This window comes from Macaca fascicularis, chromosome 7 (genome assembly GCF_037993035.2).
Source record: "Macaca fascicularis isolate 582-1 chromosome 7, T2T-MFA8v1.1".
NCBI classification, from domain to species: domain Eukaryota; kingdom Metazoa; phylum Chordata; class Mammalia; order Primates; family Cercopithecidae; genus Macaca; species Macaca fascicularis.
The window spans coordinates 169,428,993-169,448,374 of NC_088381.1; the positions used below are offsets into that span (position 1 = coordinate 169,428,993).

At 44.2% G+C, this 19,382-nt stretch overlaps 1 protein-coding gene across 1 annotated transcript in view; it reads right to left on the minus strand.

Annotated features, from left to right (window-relative positions):
* Nucleotides 1-580: 580 nt before the first annotated feature.
* Nucleotides 581-19,382, minus strand: part of LOC123574614 (uncharacterized) — a 121,220-nt gene continuing 102,418 nt past the window's right edge. The window contains exons 6-7 of the mRNA XM_065547616.2: nucleotides 4,444-4,595; nucleotides 581-1,337 (exon numbers count right to left, since the gene is read on the minus strand). Of these exons, the coding sequence (XP_065403688.1) occupies nucleotides 1,113-1,337; nucleotides 4,444-4,595 (377 nt within the window). The 3' untranslated portion in view covers nucleotides 581-1,112. The remainder of the gene's footprint in view (nucleotides 1,338-4,443; nucleotides 4,596-19,382) is intronic.

The following is a 19,382-nucleotide window of genomic DNA, read 5'->3' on the forward strand; positions in this document are numbered from 1 at the left end:
GGGCTATAAAGCCTTTCATCATAAAAAATTAGTAAACTGGACTGGGTGTAATGGCTCACATTTGTAATCCCAGCATTGTTTTTCTTTTTTTTTGAGACGGAGTCTCGCTCTGTCACCCAGGCTGGGGTGCAGTGGCCGGATCTCAGCTCACTGCAAGCTCCACCTCCCGGGTTGACGCCATTCTCCTGCCTCAGCCTCCCGAGTAGCTGGGACTACAGGCGCCCGCCACCTCGCCCGGCTAGTTTTTTGTATTTTGTAGCAGAGACGGGGTTTCACCGTGTTAGCCAGGATGGTCTCGATCTCCTGACCTCGTGATCTGCCCGTCTCGGCCTCCCAAAGTGCTGGGATTACAGGCTTGAGCCACCTCACCTGGCCAATCCCAGCATTTTGGGAGGCCAAAGCAGGGGGATTGCTTGAGCCAGGAGTTTAAGACCAGCCTGGGCAATATAGCAAGATCCCATCTCTCAAAAATAAATAAATAATAACTTTTAAAAAAAAGATTTAGTAAACTGTCAAAGCACCTAGATATAAACTTTCTTAATAAGCCGTGCCATACTGCTGTCACTTTGGAATCAGGATGTTAAATAATAATACGTAGTTGTTTTAATAAAGATTCTCAGTTTTGCCATGAAGGAAAATATCTAGTATTGCCACTAGAAATACACCACAGAGTCAACTTAGAACCACTGTTCAAGATGAAGAACAATGCTTAGCCACTATCAGCATTTCCTGGCATCTTGCCCTTTCTGTAGCAAAGTTTGGATTGAATTGACAGAGGCTTAAATATCGAAATCACCAAACAAAGCATATAAAGTAGGGACCGCGTGCTGACCCCCAGCTACACTGTAAACGACGTGGGAGATAAAGGGGAGGGAGCTACAGAATTCACTGTAGGGTGCCCTCCCGGGGCCTTCCACCTCACCCCCACCAGGACTCTGAGACAGGAGCTGCCCACCTCCACTCACAGACAGGTTAGCCCGAGCTGCGAAGGGTTTTGCTGGAGAGCAGAACTGAGTTAGTGACAGAGAGAGTCCACACTTTTGGCCTCTAATTCTGAAGCCAGTGCGCCTGCCTGTGATATCCCCACCCATGTCAACTGCCCCCTTGGAAAATCAGCTGGTTTCAAATAACTCTTCAGGTGATCCAGACGGTTCTGGATCCAACAGGATCCACAGAGGCACGCCGAGAGGCCCAGAGCCTTGGCCGCCCCTGTGGGAGCCGGCCTCCGGGAAGACCCGCTCCACCTTCTCCTTCTGCCCGACGACTCCAGACGCTCCCAGGCATCTAAAGTCCAAGGGTAGCTCTTGTTGACTTGGTTCTAGTAAGAGATCAGTTTCCTGAAAAAAAACAAAACAAAACAAAACAAAACAAAAACTCATTATCCAACAGTGAACATTTTCAGAAGCCTCACAAGTGGGGCTCACCTCCACGACTTCTCCAGCACTGCACACCCTCTGCATGGCCGCTGAGCCACCCTGATCCCTCCCGTGGCCACAGATGGCGGCACAAGGGAGTCCCCTCTTGAGGAGTCTCAGCCCAAGTGCAAGTGCAGAAATGGGAAAAGTGCCTCAACAGAGAGGAGGAGGAAATAGCCACCAGCAGGCACCCAAGAGTCTACTCCCAGTGCCCTGGAACCCTGGGCCCCAGGCCTGCTTCTTTCCCATCCTTGCCCTGTAGAGGACTCAAGGTGGCCTCCAAAGTCTTCTCGTTGCTCCGTTAAAGCTCAAGGAAACATAGTGGAAAGGGGACAGGTTTGGTTTGATGTCTGTGTCAGTCTCCCAGGGAGGCAGTAATTCACAAAGCACCACAGACCATGTGCCTTACACAGCTGAAATGTACTCGCTCACAGTTCCGGAGGCTGCAAGGCCCAGATCGCGGTGTCAGCAGAACTACTTCCTTCTAAGACTGTGAGGGAGGATCTGTCCCTGGCCTCTCCTGGCTTCTCCTAACTCGCTGGTCATCTTTGCCCTTCCTTGGCTTGTAGAAGCACCACACTGACCTCTGCCTCCATCTTCAGGTGGCATCTGCCCTGGGTGTGGGGTCTGTCTCCAAATTTCCCCTTTTGATAAGGACCTGTCCTATTAGACGAGGGCCACCCCATTCCAGCATGACTTTATCGTAACTAATTACCTCTGCAACTACCTTACTTCTAAGTAAAGTGACATTCCAAGGTCCTGGGAGGAAGGACCTTGACATATAAATCTGGGGGGGAGGAGCACAGTTCAACCCATAATAATATGGACAGAAGTCCAGCCTGCAACTCAGCCACTTTCCTACCTTGGATACAAATTGCAATTGCATCTGCCCACACCACGCTTCCTTCACTGCGAAATGGGAAGGTGGCAGCTACCTGTCATGATTGTCATAAACAACCCAGGAGACACAGAAGCGCCTCTCACGTGTGCCATGTGCCTGAGGCTTACCATGTGCTCAGAACGGCGTGGATGGCACTGTTCTCGTTATCAGGCAGCTCTGCCAGTCTCTCCCAGCCTGAGAGAGGGCATCTCCCAGCCCCAGGTATAAACATCCTTTTTCCACACTCCCTGTCAGCATCAGTGACCTTCAGAAAATCCTTAAGAGGCAAGCAGTGTTGAAGTGCTGGGAATCGAAGAGCTCAATCGACTGCTCTGATGCAGCCCGGGGCCAGAGCCGGCTTTTCTCTTTGCCACTTTCCCAGTGGCGCTGGCTGGGCTCCACGTGCTTTAAAGGAAGAAGTTATCTGCAAGGAGCTCTGGGTTGGGCTGCACACGCTGAAAATGTATTTATTTGATTTATTTTTACATCCACTCTTGTTCCAGAAAGGATTTGAGGGCCCATGTGATGAACAAAATCCATTTCAACTTAATGACTCTATGCTTCACACTTAGTGGGAGGGGGCTGAACGATTAGAAAATAGAAATAATCCCAAACTCCCATTTGATCCCAAAGGTGGCATCTTACACATTGTTAAAGGCATTTTGTTTTTAAGCTACAAAGCTCAGTGTGTCGAGGTGATGAGGACGATGATGATGACAATGATGGTGATGACGGAGGTGATGGCTAACACATGAAAGCTTGTCCTCTGATGGACCAGGTGCTATTCAAAGGAAGGAAAGTAAAAGAGGGGGACAAGGGGAAGAGGGAGGGGAGAAAATGAAACAAAGGGTTGGAGACCATGTTAGAGACCCACAGTATGGCCAAAGCAGTGTGCTTCTTATCCTCTCACCAAATCAAATCCCAGGAGAAAGCTCACTCATTCTTTCAAAATTGTGACTTATTTCAGGGAACAGTCTGTGGTCATAGGTGGATCATGTTAGCCATTCATCTCCAGAAAGCCAAATCTGGACCTGGTTCTCACCACAAGGTTCTGATGACCTCTCCATTTGGCCCCTGGGAAGCTTTTGCCATATGAAATGCTGTCACCTCTGCAGCGGGCAGGTAGGCAGGTGCTGCTCCAGGGCCATCCCCAAGGATGGCTTGGCCAGCTTAGAGTGTGAGACGGCACCTGGCAAACTGTACTGGCGAGGCCAGAGGGCATGCAGCTGCTTCCTCAATGCCTTGCCTCCATCACACCTGCAGTGCCCCTTCCACATCAGCCACGTGTGGCCTCCCACGGCCACAAGTGCTACATCTGCAACTAGTCACACTTGAGCCCTCCGGCGACGCAGAAGAAAAAGGGAGAAAAGTGGATGCTAAGCTGCTGTTTGGTAAAGAGTGAATCCGACTGCACTCACTGCGTGGGGTTGGGGAGGGGCTCTGATAAGGTGCCTGTGTCGCCCAGTGGGCACTTGTCCATAGCCACAAGGATGTCCTAGCAGGGTGATCACAGGGTGCTCTATTGAGCAGGCTCCAGGGTGACAACTCCTTTGGTTTGCTCACACATCGGTAGCCACTGCTCCTAGCAAGGCCTCCCAGCCCCCCTTCCCATCCAGCACACACTGAACTGCTGGCACCCCCACTCAGCCCCCGGCACTGCCCCTGAATTTCTGTCATAGCGAGCTAGCTCTCCATTGGCAACGCTGGTGCCTGTCCCTGCCAGCAGCCCCAAGTCAGCACCATGCCCGGCTGTTCATTATTAAATTGCAAAAAGGAGGAGGGTCCTGTCTTGATTCCCTTCCAACAAAGAGGCTCCTTGGTGACTATGCAAATGTGCCCACCTTCTCCTGGAACTTGCTGTGCACACCAGCTTTGAAATTTCAGAGGGGCCCTGTGTCCCTTCCCCCAGGGGCCTGGCTAGCATTCTGTATCACTGAGGACTTAGCAAGAGCCACAGAGGAAGGTCAGGAGCACCTGCTCCTAGCACACATCCTGCCGAGATGGCCCACGAACCAGCCAGCGGCATTTCTTCAGAGGCAATCTCAGGTCTGCGTGGCAGTCACAGCCCCACCGTGAGATGCGCACCACATCCCAACTGTGCACTCACATGTAATTCTCATCTCATTCTAAGTCTTATCTAATTCTCACCAAAAGACTGAGTCCTGCTCGCCATCTGGGGAAACCGAGGCACAGTGAATCCAAGTGACTTGTTTTCTCATACATGGAGAAGGTGAGGTTGAAACCAGATCCAGGACACTGCAGAGACCCCTCTCGTCCCTTTGACCTTTCCAGAAAAGGACCTGCAAGAGATAAAGTAGTTTCTGAAAGGCCTCCAGGCAAGGGAGGGGCTTCAGATAATACTCACGACTCAAAGTTGGTTTGGAACAAAGCCCTCCGGGTGCCATGGCACTGGGGCAGCAAAGGGGGGCAGAAAATGATGGGACGGGAGCCGCCTCCCAAAGGGCTGCAAACTGGGGTGAATTGAGGCTACTTAATACATTCAATCCATCAGAGTAATGCCTTGTAATTAAGATTCCTGGAAATGAAGTAGTACCGGGGCGCTCCATAGAAGATCTGCCTTCAAACGGTTCAGGTCAGCCTTAGGCTCAAGCACGGCTCTAATTGACGGCTCCCCTTGGGTCTGAAAGAAAAGATGTAATCAGACCACACAAAGCACGTCCTGTCCAATTACAAGGATCCGCATGGATGGGCTGACCTGTGACCTATAAAACAAAATTAAGATTTCCAAACATCACCAGGAGGTAGGGGGAGGGATGGCTGGTCCGTGCTCCAGCCTTCCAACTCCCCAGAGTGGAGACAGAACAAAATCGTAGCCCTGGAAAGAAATGTGGGGGACTTTGATCAGCCATTGTGCAACCTTTCAGTTGGAGTCTTTCTGGGCGGTGGGAGGGTCAGGGGGGCTAACGCTCAGTTTCTTGCACTGGATGTCCAGACGCGTTATCACAAAAGAGCATTTCTTTGCAGTCGAGCCTGGAGTGCCAGGTAGCCAGTTCTCTAAACAAGCCAGAATCTCCAACAGCCACAGGACATGTTAATTACATTTGGGGGCCGTGTGGGGATGCACATGGTGTCATGGTGGAAAACACCCCCATACTCACGCCTTACGGGACCTGCACTCTGGAGCATGAGGCCGACTGCCCTGGTTCTGGGGTGAGAACCTATCAACAGCAATTGAGGAATGTTTATCCATTCTTCCGTCTCCCGACTCGGGAGCTGCGTTTCATCTTCCAGGAAAGAACTAGGCGGGCACACTGCACTTAGCTTATTCAACTATCAGGGACCTCCAGCGGTCTGGAGGTTGAGGAAGAGTCATGGGTCCTCAAAGTCTTTGCAGAAACAGGCCTTTGCCTCCGCACCGCCGAGCCAGGAGAACCTGCAGTGAGCAACTAGCTCTTCTTTCCTTCTCTTTTAAAATCAACACCCGTCCCCAGATTTGCTTTTGGCAAACATTGCTTAACTGCTGCTGTTTTCCCTGAAGTCACTGAAGAGAGAGTTAGATAATGAGCTGGCATGCTCTTTTGAAATGTTTACTGTGTTCCTTAAAGCAAGGGACATGCTGGTTCCTAAACTAATTTGGGGTTGCTAGATCTTTTCTACTCTTTTTGGAGATCTCCGAAGTAAACACATGGATTTAAGTATAATTATCCAAGAGTCAAATAAACAGTCACGGGGCTTTCTAAAGGATGAACCTTTGTAGATATGTCGATAGAGATATTTTTCTCAATTCTCCCAACAGAAAGGAGAGAGAATGCATGAGTATTAAGGTAATGCACCGTAGCACACCCCAAAGATTTGAGGATAAAAGATCAGGTTGTCTTATTTTCAGTTCAAGGAAACCAAAAATCCTGACAGGACCTCAATGGCCATGGCATATGGGATAGACCCAAATAGTCACAGAAGACTTCTTCAGTGCACACTGTTCTTTGTAACGGACTTCACATTGGAAAAATTTCTGAGTTTCAACCTGGCAGGTTGCACAGTCTTGTGAAAAAAAAAAAAATTAAAGCTCACGGCATCCAGTCATGTGTAATTTCGGTGAGAACTGTAATAAATGCATCCACGTAAGCCCTAAATTCCCACTGTCGAGATGAAGATCTGGGGTTAGCATGACATTTATGTAAATCCCACTTGGTATTTTGGTTGCGTGTTTTTCCAAAGGAGTTCAAAGGCATTTATAGACATTCTGATTAGTGCTTGTGATATCCCGGTAGGGTGGCAAATTCTATTAGCTCAATTTTACATTTGGGAATAGAAAATCTTAAAGCAGCCAAATGGTTTGGCAAAAACCATATGGCATGTCACTGATAGTGCTTTGAGAAGAAAACAGGTTTTCCCAGCATCTCTCCCTGCTTCAGTCCTCTGTCCAATTTGCTTGTAGGATTTTTTTTTAAATGTTAGATAATGTCATGGTGATTCTTAGAGTCTGTGTAAAATCTCATCTACATTTGCAGCCTGCTGGGCCAATGTCCACCTATGTAGGACAGAGTAACCTTGAACCCCTCCCCTCCATTTGTTGGGAAGGACAGACCTCTCTGAATTGCTCCAGCCAGCTGGAAAGCTGAGCCCCCAGGCAAATAATGTCAAGAAGGGAAGATAGGAACCCAGAGAGTAATTCCCCAAGCCCCTTTTCTTCTGCAGAATGTTTGCAGGCTCCCCGAGCGTGAGGCATAATGACTTCCTCCACTCCCAGAGTCCAAACAAGAAGTGGAGAAGGAAGAACAAGAAGAAAGACGTGGGCTTGTTGTCTAGGGCAGATGGTGTATCAGGAACAGATGTCAGGGATGAAGAAGACACTCCTCAGCTCCTCGCTGGTTGCCATCGTCTCTTCGAGAAGTACCTCAGACTGCAGGGAACATATGAGCAGTGGCCAGGGGAAGAGGTGAGCGGGCTGGGACTGCTGCTCAGGGGAGGAGGGTCCTATGCTCTCAGGCCACATGATTCCGTTCCAAGGCATTTCAAGACCTTGAAGACAAAATTGCTCTTCTCAGCCAGTAGTAACATTTGAGGAGTTGCTGTGGCTGGAGGAAGGTGCCAAAATATTGCCGCCATGAGGCAACGTGGCACCCATAAGTGCCCTCCCCTGCAGGCTGGCTCCATGAACTGCTCTCCTTTCCCCCAGTTACACCCACACTGTCTGTCTGCCTTGTCTTTCCTCATTCTGCCCTTTCTGCCTGGGGACCTTTACATGCTATGCCATCTGCCAGAAACACCCTTCCCCACCTCGTGTGCACCTGCCTGTATCCTTCGAATGTTCAAACATGACTTCCTCAAGGAAGCCTTCTTTCCCGAGCCTCAACCTGGGGTCAAGCCCACTCATTCCAGGCTTTGCAGCCTCTCCTGCAGGTCGCTGGTGGCAAATGAGATGAAATCATTGGTTGTTATTTAGTTGCGAGTGGGACGTCTCTACCAGTGGCAGATAAACCCCATCGAGGCAGCAGGCTGCGCTTTGTCTTATTCATTGCTGTCTGCCCAGCATCCATCTATATTTAACAAATTAATAAAATAAATAGCTCATCAGTCTGGTTTGAAGAAACAACCACACGAGCAGTGTGGAGGAAGGTGCTGTAGGGTGAACTTACGGGTTTATTTGCCGCAGCCATGAAAACATTTAACATCAAGTCATACGATTTTTGCTTCCTTTTCTCCATGGCCTGAATTCCCCATTCTAGGACCTCAGTCTTCTGACCTCCACTAGCAGGCCTCTGCTCCAAGAAGAAAAGGGAATGTCAAGGCTCACCTCACATTTTCTGAATAGGAATGATCTGCTCCCTCTTAGTGTCATTCCTGGAGACCAAGGAGGGTCCTTTCTCTAAAAGGCTAGTTCTTTTTCTGCTGGGAAATAGTGAATTTGTGGGGATGTTTTCATATTTATTTTTAAAGGTAAATTTTTTCCATGGATTTTTGTAGGCTTTGCTTGTTTGGAAGAAATCAATTCAGATTTATTGTATTTTTAGCCATGCTTCAAAATACACAGGAGATTAAAAATCTAAACTCCTGACAATTGTATTTTATAAAATTAGGACTGCTTATTTAATTATGAAGAAAGCCTCCATCATCATTAATGTCATTGTTTATAAGCTTTTGGGTTTTTTCCTCTCAAACACAGTTCCATGTTTCCCAATGGGAACATCTTTAAAATATCATTAGAAACAAAGGTGTCAGCCACTCTTCACAGCTTCTACAGCTGCTTTTATCAAATATCCAGGGGCCTGTTTTAAAAGCAGAGAAATTCTCCAAGGAAGAAATGGCTTGGATATCTGTCATTGCTACTAAAACATAACAACCAATCTTCATAAGCAGCAAAAATAATTCCAAGAGAAGTAAGCAACAGGTAAATCGGGTCTTAAAAAGAGAGAGAATGAGAGGAAAGGTAGGAGGCAGGAGAAGGATGGAAGACGGAGGCTGGAAAGGAGCTGCAGAACGGCACACAGGTCGCTGAGAGGCGATTCCGCGGACCAGGGTCTGGGGAGTCTCGGGTGGGGTAATGTGTCATGGAGCTTCTGCTTCTGCTGCTGCTTCTTCTTCTTCTTCTTCTTCTTCTTCTTCTTCTTCTTCTTCTTCTTCTTCTTCCTCTTCTTTTTCTTCCCCTCCTCCTCCTCCTCCTCCTCCGTCTTCTTCTTCTTCTTCTTCCTCTTCCTCTTCCTCTTCGTCTTCCTCTTCCCCTCCTCCTCCTCCTCCTCCTTCTTCTTCTTCTTCTTCCTCTTCTTCTTCTTCTTCTTTCTTCTTCTTCTTCTTCTTCTTCTTCTTCTTCTTCTTCTTCTTCTTCTTCTTCTTCTTCTTCTTCTTCTTCTTCTTCTTCTTCTTCTTCTTCTTCCTCCTCTTTTTGAGACGGAGTGTCACTGTGTTGCCCAGGATGGAGTGCAATGGTGTGATCTCAGCTCACTGCAACCTCCACCTCCTGGGTACAAGGGATTCTCTGGCCTCAACCTCCCCAGTAGCTGGGATTACAGGCATGCACCACCACCACGTTCAGCTACTGTTGTTGTTGTTGTTGTTGTATTTTTGGTAGAGATGGGGTTTCACCATGTTGGCCAGGCGGATCTCAAACTCCTGGGCTGAAGTGATTTGCCTGCTTTGGCCTCCCAAAGTGGTAGGATAATAGGCGTGAGCCACTGCACCCAGCCACAGAGCTTCTTCTTAATTATAGAAATTGTCCAGAAACTTTGAAACCAATGGGAATGGGGAGTTGGTGGACAGGTAACACATTTTGCCATTGATGCTATTGACTTAAAATCATGAGATCTATACATTTAGAAAAGAGGGGTTTTATTTTTTATAAACGATTATAACCTATAGGTTTTAACAACCTGTTAAACCAGAAACAGGTATTTTGAAGAAGGAACAGTAAGACAGGAAACTATGCTGAAGGAGTTGGCTAAGTGTACAGATTTAACAGGTTATAAGAGGAGCTAGGAAGATTCATGAAGAGGGCCTGTGTGCACGTGTAGTAAGCAAACATCTTTGTTACATATGTCAACACACACACGTTCACCTGGGAGTGAAGACTTCACAATTAAATGTTTTACAGTTGGCCCTATATGTCGAAAGGCGCAGCTGGGAGTCCAAGGCACTCAGTGCACAGTCCCCATGGACCAGCCAGAACCAGTCCCCAGAGGGACGGTGGTCTCCCATCAGGGAATGGTTACTGAAATCAGTCTCTTGTTCACTGGAAGCTGTAGTTATGGCTTGCGGAACAGGAGTCAGTTAGTCAGCATCTGGTGGAGCTGCCGTTGTTTTAATATTGCTTATCTTGAGGCCAGTGTTTGTTTAGCTATTAGAAAAAAGACAAAACCTTGTGGCAGTGACAGCATCCTTTATTTCCAAAGCACAGAGGTACCTGATTTAACCCTTGCCTGCCACGGCCTCCGGTCTTACTTACAATTTGGTGTCCTGTCATCAGTCTGATTATCTCTATTTAGCATTCATGCTGGTCAGTTGTTGTGTCTACACTGCAAAAGGCGGGGGGTCTGGCTGTAACGTCAGGTGATTGGTTGAAATCAGCAGTGGAGCAAATCTTTCAAAAGGGCTGGTTTCTGTTTAACTCTTAAAAAATAAACTCTAATGGCAGTTAGTGAGGGAGGGGCTATCTTGAGGTGTGTCTGACCTCCCATCCGTGCTATGGCCGGGAACTCAACTTTTAAGGTTCTCTGGGGGTCTCTTTGGCCAAGAGGAGATCCATTTGGTCAGTTGGGGGGCTTAGGATTTTGTTTTTATTTCTCAATACAGTCGGATCTTTTTCAATTCCCTTCCTTAAGCTTGAATACCCTTTGAAAAACTCCACAAACCTAAAATAATATGTACCCTGAATTAACGTATCCAAAATTATGAGCTTATGAAATTTAAAGATGCATTTCGATAATAGTCGCACACTTATAATACCCATGTGCTTCAAATGGTTTTAATTTCATGGCAAAAGGCACTGGCCATTTACCCAGAGGCGGACACAAATCTGAGAAGAGGCCATTAGCGCTCCTACAAAAAACAAATGGAAGCCTTCTGTTTTCTTGACTCCATAGTTTCTACAGTGTCAAGCAAATGTGGGGCTGTCATTTTCATACAAGAAGCCAAGGGGGAAAAGGACAAAGGGAAACCCAAAACTCATGCAACAGATTTTCAGCAGCAGGGAAATTAATCTCATTGGACTCCTTTGCTCAGCTACCGAGATGAGCAACGTGTGCTTCTTCAGTAAGTTCTTTTATCACTTTCGCAGATTCTAGAAGTGGAAGATATCTGCCCAGATTGAGACAAACTCCTCTCCCCTTTCCCATGTTAGTCTCTTTTCGTATCATCTGTGAGTTCCCAACAGGGACTGAATTTGGGTCTCCTGGGCTAGAGCTTAGCCATCGTCGTAAGAGGAAGGTGGGAACTGACTCTCCCATCCTCTGTGTGATGGCTAATTGTATGTGTCAACTCGAGCAGGCCACGGGCGGCCCAGATCAAACATCATGATTGGGTGTGCCTATGAGGGTGTTTCAGGATGAGGTGAGCATTTGAGTGGACAGATTCTGTCAAGCAAATCATCCTGCCCAGTGTGAGTGGGCAGCATCTCATCCCTTGAGGCCCTGAATGTAACGAAAGGTGGAGGAAGAAGGAATTCACCCCTCTTTCTTTCTTTCTGCCTGCTTGAGCTGGAAAAAAAGGTCTCATCTTCTGCGCTTGGCCTGGGACTCACACCACTGGCTACCCTGGTTCTCAGGACTTTAGCTCCAACTGAACCATAGCACCTGGGGCTTTGCTGGGGCTCCAGCTTGTAGAGGCAGATCATGCGGTTTCTTACCTCCACAATCGTGCAAGCCAATTCCTCATAATAAGGCTCCTACACACACACACACACACACACACACACACGAGTCATGCAGTGAATAATGTCATTTCAATCAATGATAGACTGCATATACTACAGTGGTCTCATGAGATGATGATACCATATTTTTACTGTACCTTTTCTACGATCAGATATGTTTAGATACACAAATACTTACACAAATACTGCCTGCAGTATTCAGTACAGTCACATGCTGTATGTCTTTCCAGCCTAGGAGCTACCATCTAGGCCCATATGAATACACTCTTTAATGTTTGCACAACAAAATCACCTAATGACACATAGCTCAGAAAGTATCCCGTCATCAAGCCAGGCATGACTGGATATATCCCCTGGTGGTTCTGTTTCTCTGGAGAACCCTAAGACACTCCGCCTCGGCCTCATCCCCACTTTGCCAACCTGATCCTCCATTCCTTATGTCTTCACTGGTTTTGTAGAGTCGCTTCTCCGCAGGTGATGAACAATCTCCTGTGGTCAGTGTGATCTTTGAAACAGGCAAATCTGTCCATATTGGCCCCTACTGAAGATCCTCCCATAGCTCTCAAGATACAAATTACATCCTGAGTGTGACCTTCCCCCACACTTTCCAGCCTCATCCCCTGTGCTCACCCCCCCACCTCCTTTGCTGCAGTCACACTGAATCAGTTTCCAAAGCCTTCGGCTGTCTACACTGCCATGTCTGCCAACCAACTAAGCACTCAGGGCTCACTGGGCATTGTGATGAGAACTGCGTACAGCGATGGCTGCGGGGAGTTCACAGTTCACAGTTGAGTAAATGTAAAGCAACGTTGCAGAGGGCTGGACCCAGCTCCAATCACCCCGACCCTGGGAAAGTGCCTTGCCCACTATCCCCCAGCCCTGCTTGACTGGGAACCCATTCTTTTGTGTTCTCAGAAGAAAGTTTAAAGACTGCAATGTAGATACTTCACACCCATTAGAATGGCTACTATCAAAAAGCATAAAAGAAGTATTGAAGAGGGCATGGAGAAACTGGAATCTTTGTGCATTGCTGGTGGGAATGTAAAATGGTACGGCCACTGTGGAAAGCAGTATGGTGGTTCCTCAAAATAGTTGACATATAACATAATTATTACATGATCTAGCAATCCCACTTCTGGGTAGATAGCAAAAAGAACTGAAAAGAACACACACAGATACATGTACACCTGTGTTCATAGCAGCTTTCTTCACAAGAACAAAAAGCTGGAAACAACCAAGTACCCATCGACAGACGAAAGGGTAAACAAAATGTGGTACATCCATACAGTGGAATATTCTTCAGTCAGAAGATTTTGAATGCTCCCAATACAAAGAAATGGTCAATGTTGGAGGTGATGGATATACTAATTACCTTGATTTGATCATTACACATTGTATACACATATCAAAATATCACATCTATCCCATAAACATGTACAATTCTTACAAGTCAATTAAACATTTGAAGAAGGAAGGAAAATTTGACACAATATTACAACATGGGTGAACCTTAAAGATGTTATTCTAAATAAAATAAGCCACACACAAGAGGACAAATACTGTACTATTTCAAGATTAAGAAAGTAGAATGGTGGTTATCAGGAGCTGGGTGGAAGGTGGAAATTGGGTGTTATTGTTTAATGGGTACAGAGTTTTAACTTGGAAAGATAAAAATGTTCTAGAGTGGATGATGGTGATGGTTGCACCACACTGTGAATGTACATAATGCCACTCAACTGTACACATAAAAATGGCTAAGATAGTAAATTTCATGTTATGTATATTTTATCACAATACGAAATGTATAGGTAAGGTTTCTTTCTTTTTTTGTTTTTTGAGGCAGAGTCGCCCAGCCTGGAGTGCAGTGATGCAATCTCAACTCACTGCAACCTCCGCCTCTTGGGTTCAAGGGATTCTCCTGCCTCAGCCTCCCGAGTAGCTTGGATTACAGGTGCCCACCATCAGACCTGGCTAATTTTCATATTTTTAGTAGAGATGGGATTTCACCATGTTGGCCAGGCTGGTCTCAAACTCCTGGCCTCAAGTGATCCACCTGCCTTGGCCTCCCAAAGAGCTGGGATTACAGGCGTGAGCCACCGTGCTCTGCCCATAGGTAGAATTTCTGTTTCTGACCATGATGCAGTCACAGGAACTAGCTTTGCCCTCCCATACTAAACAACTAAACAACCAGACAAAACAACTATTAAAAAAAAAAAAAAAAGACAACGATTTTTGGACACAGAACAACAGGCCGCACAGAACAGAGATACTTTAAAGAAGGGAAACAAATGGGCAAGCCTTATGATGGTCCTCACTTACCACCTAGAAATCCTTTCCAGGCTAGGTTCCAGGGAAAGCTGACCCAAATAGAGCCTGCTGTTCCCTCAAAGGAGGAGGCAGAGCTGAGAACCCAGGGAGGCCCAGGAAGCTAGAATTGTAGGGCAGAGTTCAACAAGGCTTCCCCTAGAGACTTCCACGGAGTACCGATGGACGTATGCCTGCAAGACAACTACCGAGGCCAGGAAACTCCCACAAGAAAGGAACAGGCAGAAAAATGTGTGAGGCTCAGTGGGCCAGGAACAGATTGTGTTCTCACCAGTCCAAGCAGAGAAACTTTGTAATACCCGAGGCATCAGGTAGAGTACTCAGAAGGCTGTTGTCGCAAGAGCAAAGTAAAATCATCCCTGCACCAATGGCCATCCTGGTTTCCCCTGACAACGCTTTAAAGTAAACCTCAAAAGGGATCAGGCTGTTTCCAAGTAACACAATGGCTTCCAAGGATAACACTCAAGAACATGTAAAGGAATATAAAATTATCCAGCACCTACAAAATAAAATGTACAGTGCTGGCATCCAATTAAAAAGAATGCAAAGTAATAGAAAAATATGACCCAGAATGAGGAATATCAATCAATAGAAACAGACCCAGAAATGACACAGATGATAGAGTTAGTGGACAAAGATGTTAAAAAGTTATCATTTGTGTGTAGAGTTAGTAGACAAAGATGTTAAAAAGTTATCATATTTTGTATGTAAAGAAGGTAGAAGAGAACTTAAGAATATTGAAAAAGAGGCATTGGAAGTTACAGAAAAGAAGATACAAATTGAATTGATAGAGTTTTTTTTAAAGCTTAGGATGAAGTATAGATTACATTATAGAAAAAAAAAATGTAGTGCACCTGAAGACACAGAAATGCAAGCCACCCAAAATAAAATAAAGAAAGTAGAAAGATAGGCGGAAGGGGAGACTGACCAGAGAATTAGCATTGCTGGGACAAATTCAAATGTCCCAATCTACATGTAATTGGAGTCCCTGAAGGAGAGGCAGATGGGAAAAAATTGAAGAAATTATGATTGAAATGTTTCCAAATTCTATAAAAACTATAAACTCACAGATACGAGAAGTTTGAAGAACCTCAACCACCGTACATCATAGTAAAATTGCCCAAAAGCAGTGATATAGAGAAAACTTTAAAAGCAGCCAGCATAGGGAAGGGAGAAATGCTTTATGTACGGAAGAACAAATGTAAGAATGAGAGCCAAATTCTTGTCAGAAACAATGCATGCCAGAAGATAATACAGCAACATCTGAAAGTGAAAACAACTGTCCATCTAGAATTATTTACCCACCAAGAAAAATTAGCTTTCAAAAATAAAGGCAAAAAAGAAAGATCTTTTCAGACACACAAAAGCTGAAGAAGTACATCACCAGCAGACCTTCACTGCAAGAAATGGTCAAGTAAGCCCTTTGAGCAGAAGGCAAATGATAACAGATAGAAATCTAGATGTATGCAAAGAAACGAAGGACATGATAAATGGTCCATATTGAATAAATATAAAAGGTTTTTTCACTTATTTAAAAAATCTTTTAAAAAGATAATTGACTATTTCAAGTAAGCTTAATGATGAGACTTAAAGTAGATGAAGAAATGAAAGGCATGACAGCAATAGCACAAAGCCTGGAAAGGGAGAAACAGGAGTGCAGCTTGGTAAGATGGTTGTGCTGTATGGGAGGTAGTCTAATATTATTCAAAGACAGACTGTTATAAATTTAAGATTTGTACTGAAAGTCCTAAAGCAACCTCTATTTAAAAAATATATATGTAGCAAAAGGCTGGGCATGGTGACTCATGCTTGTCATCCTAACATTTTGGGAGGCCAGGGCAGGCAGATTACTTGAGCTCAGGAGTTTGAGATCAGCCTGGGAAAAATAGTTAGACCTCATCTCTTAAAAAAAAAAAAAAAAAAAAAAAAAGAATCAAATTGATAAACCACTCTCCAGACAGACCTGGAAAAAGAGAGAGAAATAAACAAATTGCCAGTATCAGAAATAAGAGAGAAAAAGGATATCACTGAAAATACTGCAAATGACTGAGAGAATATTATGAGCAACTTTCTATAAATAAACTCAATAATTTCAACGAAATGGAGAAAGTCCTTGAAAGACATGAACTGCCAGATCTCACTCAAAAACAGGTTATCCAAATAGCCCAGCTTCCTATCTATTAAAGAAATGTAATTTGTTGTTTGAAATCTTCTCACAGAGAAAATCCCAGGGCCACTTGTCTTAACTGGAGAATTACACCAAGCATTTAAGAAAGAAACAAAATCAAGTTTACACAAATTCTTTCAATAACCTAAAGAAGAGGGAATATTTTACAACTTATTCCATGGGGTAGTATTATTCTGATACCAAAACAAGAAGACAGTATTACAAAAAAACTACAGAGTAATATATGTTACGAACACAGATGCAAATATTCTTAAAGAAATCTGAGCATATTGAATCAAACAATACGCAAAAAGAATGATATGCCATGACCAAGGGGAGTTATAAAGTAATGCAACATTGACTTAACATTTGAAAATCAAATAATGTAATTCACCATATTGGCAAATATAGGAGAAAACCATATAGGATCATCTCAATACATGCAGGAGATTCATCTGTCAAGATCTAATATCTCATCCTTATAACTACTCTCAGCAAATTTATATTAGAAGGCATTTCCTCAACCTGATAAAGGGCATCAACAAAAATATCTAGAAATTAACATCATATCTAATTTTGAAAGACTGGATGATTTCCCCCCTAAGTTCAGAAACAAGACAAGGATGTCTGCTCTTAACACTTTCATTCAATGTTGTATTGGAGGTTCTAGCTAACGCAATAGGGCAAAGACAAGAAATAAAAAACATATAGATTTGAAAAGCAGAAGTCAACTGTCATATTTGCTGATGAAATGACTCTCTAAATTGAAAATCCTAAGGAATCTACCAAAAAAGCCACTAGAACTAAGAAGTGAGTCTGGCAAGCTTGCAAGATATGGGTCAGTACAAATGCATTACATTTCTATGTATTAAAAACAAACAAAAAGACATTGAAACTCAAAATCATTTACAACGTCTTCAAAAAAGATAAAATACTTGGGATTAGATTTGATAAAAGATGTGCAAACAACACCCAAAACAACCAAACAGTACTGAAAGAAATAAAGAAGACCTGTGTAAATGGAGAGATATACTACATTCATGGATTAGAAGACTCAATGTCGCTAAGATGTCAATTCTCCCCAAATTAATGTACAGATTCAATATTATCCCAATCAAAATTTCTATAGGCCTATTATAAAATTTGATGAACAAATTTCTAAATTTGTATTAAAATGCACCTGGAATAGACACACAACAATGAAACCTTTTTTAAAAAGGATAAAGTCGGACAACTTAAACCATCTGATTTTAAGACTTATTACAAAGCCACAATAGTTAAGACAACTATAGTATTGATGTAAATATAGACATACAGAACAATGCAACAGAACAGAGGCCCAAAAGGGACCCAGACATATATAGCCAATTGATGTCCACCAAAAGTTTCAAGGTAAACCAATGAGGAAAGAATATTTTAAATAAATAATGCTAGGAAAATTGAATAACCATATACAAAGTTAAAAAAATGAGCTTCGATATTTCACACCACATGAAAAATTAACTCAAGATGGAGCATAATCCTAAATATAAAAACTAAAACTACAAAACTTCTAGAAGAAATTCTAGTGATCCTGGTTTGGCAAATATTTCTTAAATACCACACAAGGCATGAAATGTAAAAGAAAAAAATAGGCCGGGCGCGGTGGCTCAAGCCTGTAATCCCAGCACTTTGGGAGGCCGAGACGGGCGGATCACGAGGTCAGGAGATCGAGACCATCCTGGCGAACACCGTGAAACCCCGTCTCTACTAAAAAATACAAAAAACTAGCCGGGCGAGGTGGCGGGCGCCTGTAGTCCCAGCTACTCGGGAGGCTGAGGCAGGAGAATGGCGTAAACCTGGGAGGCGGAGCTTGCAGTGAGCTGAGATCCGGCCACTGCACTCCAGCCCGGGCTACAGAGCGAGACTCCGTCTCAAAAAAATAAATAAATAAATAAATAAATAAATAGGATACTTTTTGCATTTAAAAAAACTCTTCAAAATAGACCTATAAAATTGAAAGATATTTCAAATATAGGGGGAAAATATCCAAAAAGCATATATCCAGCAATGAACTTGAATCTAGAATGTAAAAAGAACTCTTACAGTTCAGTGATCCAATTAAAAATGAGCAAAATATTCAGTTACATACTTTATCAAAAAAGATGGCAAGCAAGCACATTAAAAGATATTCAGTATTATTAGTTATTATGGAAATGCAAAAGAAAACTACAAGAAGATACATCCACTAGATTGGCTAAATTAGATGGATTATATTAAGGGTTTCTTTTCTTTCTTTCTTTTTTTTTTTTTTTTTTTTTGAGACGAAGTCTCACTCTGTTGCCCAGACTAGAGTGCAATGGCATGATTTTAGCTCACTGTAACCTCCACCTCCCAGGTTCAAGCATTTTTCCTGCCTCAGTCTCCTGAGTTGCTGGGATTACAGGCACCCGCCACCACACCTGGCTAATTTTTGTATTTTCAGTAGAGATAGGATTTCACCATTTTGGCCAGGCTGATCTCAAACTTCTGACCTCAAATGATCTGCCCGCCTTGGCCTTCCAAAGTGCTGAGATTACAGACATGAGCCACTGTGCCTGGCCTATTAAGTGCTGAAGAGGATGTGGAGCTTCTAAAATTTTCATATACTACTGGTAGGATTATAAAATGTATAAGCCACTTTGGAAAACGGTTTGGCAGTTACTTAAAAATTTAAACAAGCACCTATCATATGATATAGCCATTTCACTTCTAGGTATGTACTCAAGAAAAATAAAGGCATATGGCCACATAAAGATTTGCTCACAAATATAACAACTTTATTTGTAATAGTGAGACTCTGGAACCAACAAATGTCCATCAACAGGTGAACAGATAAACAAATTGCAGTATATCCATATGATGGAAGACTACTTAACAATGGAAAGAAAAGGAATGAACATATGCATGATAGTGTCACAGGATCCTCAGGGTATCACTTTTCCAACCAGAAGCCTCTGTAGTCTGTAGCACCTTGGTCTGGGTTTTGCTCAGGCCCACTGAGCTCATTCTGCCCACTTGGCCTGGCATGCTATGCTCAGCTTGTACTAACAGCCTGGATCCCATGCCTGCCAAGAGGTAGCCAAGTGTGGAGCAGTAAGGGGTGTGTGAGTGAGCATATGCAGGTCTAGTCACTGCACACAGCCAGACATGTTAGAAGCTGCAGCAGGGCAGATAGCTCCAGGCTCTGGCACAGGCACTGGCTCCATGCAAGCCTGCAGCTGGATCAGATGCACCACAAGCAGCTTCCAC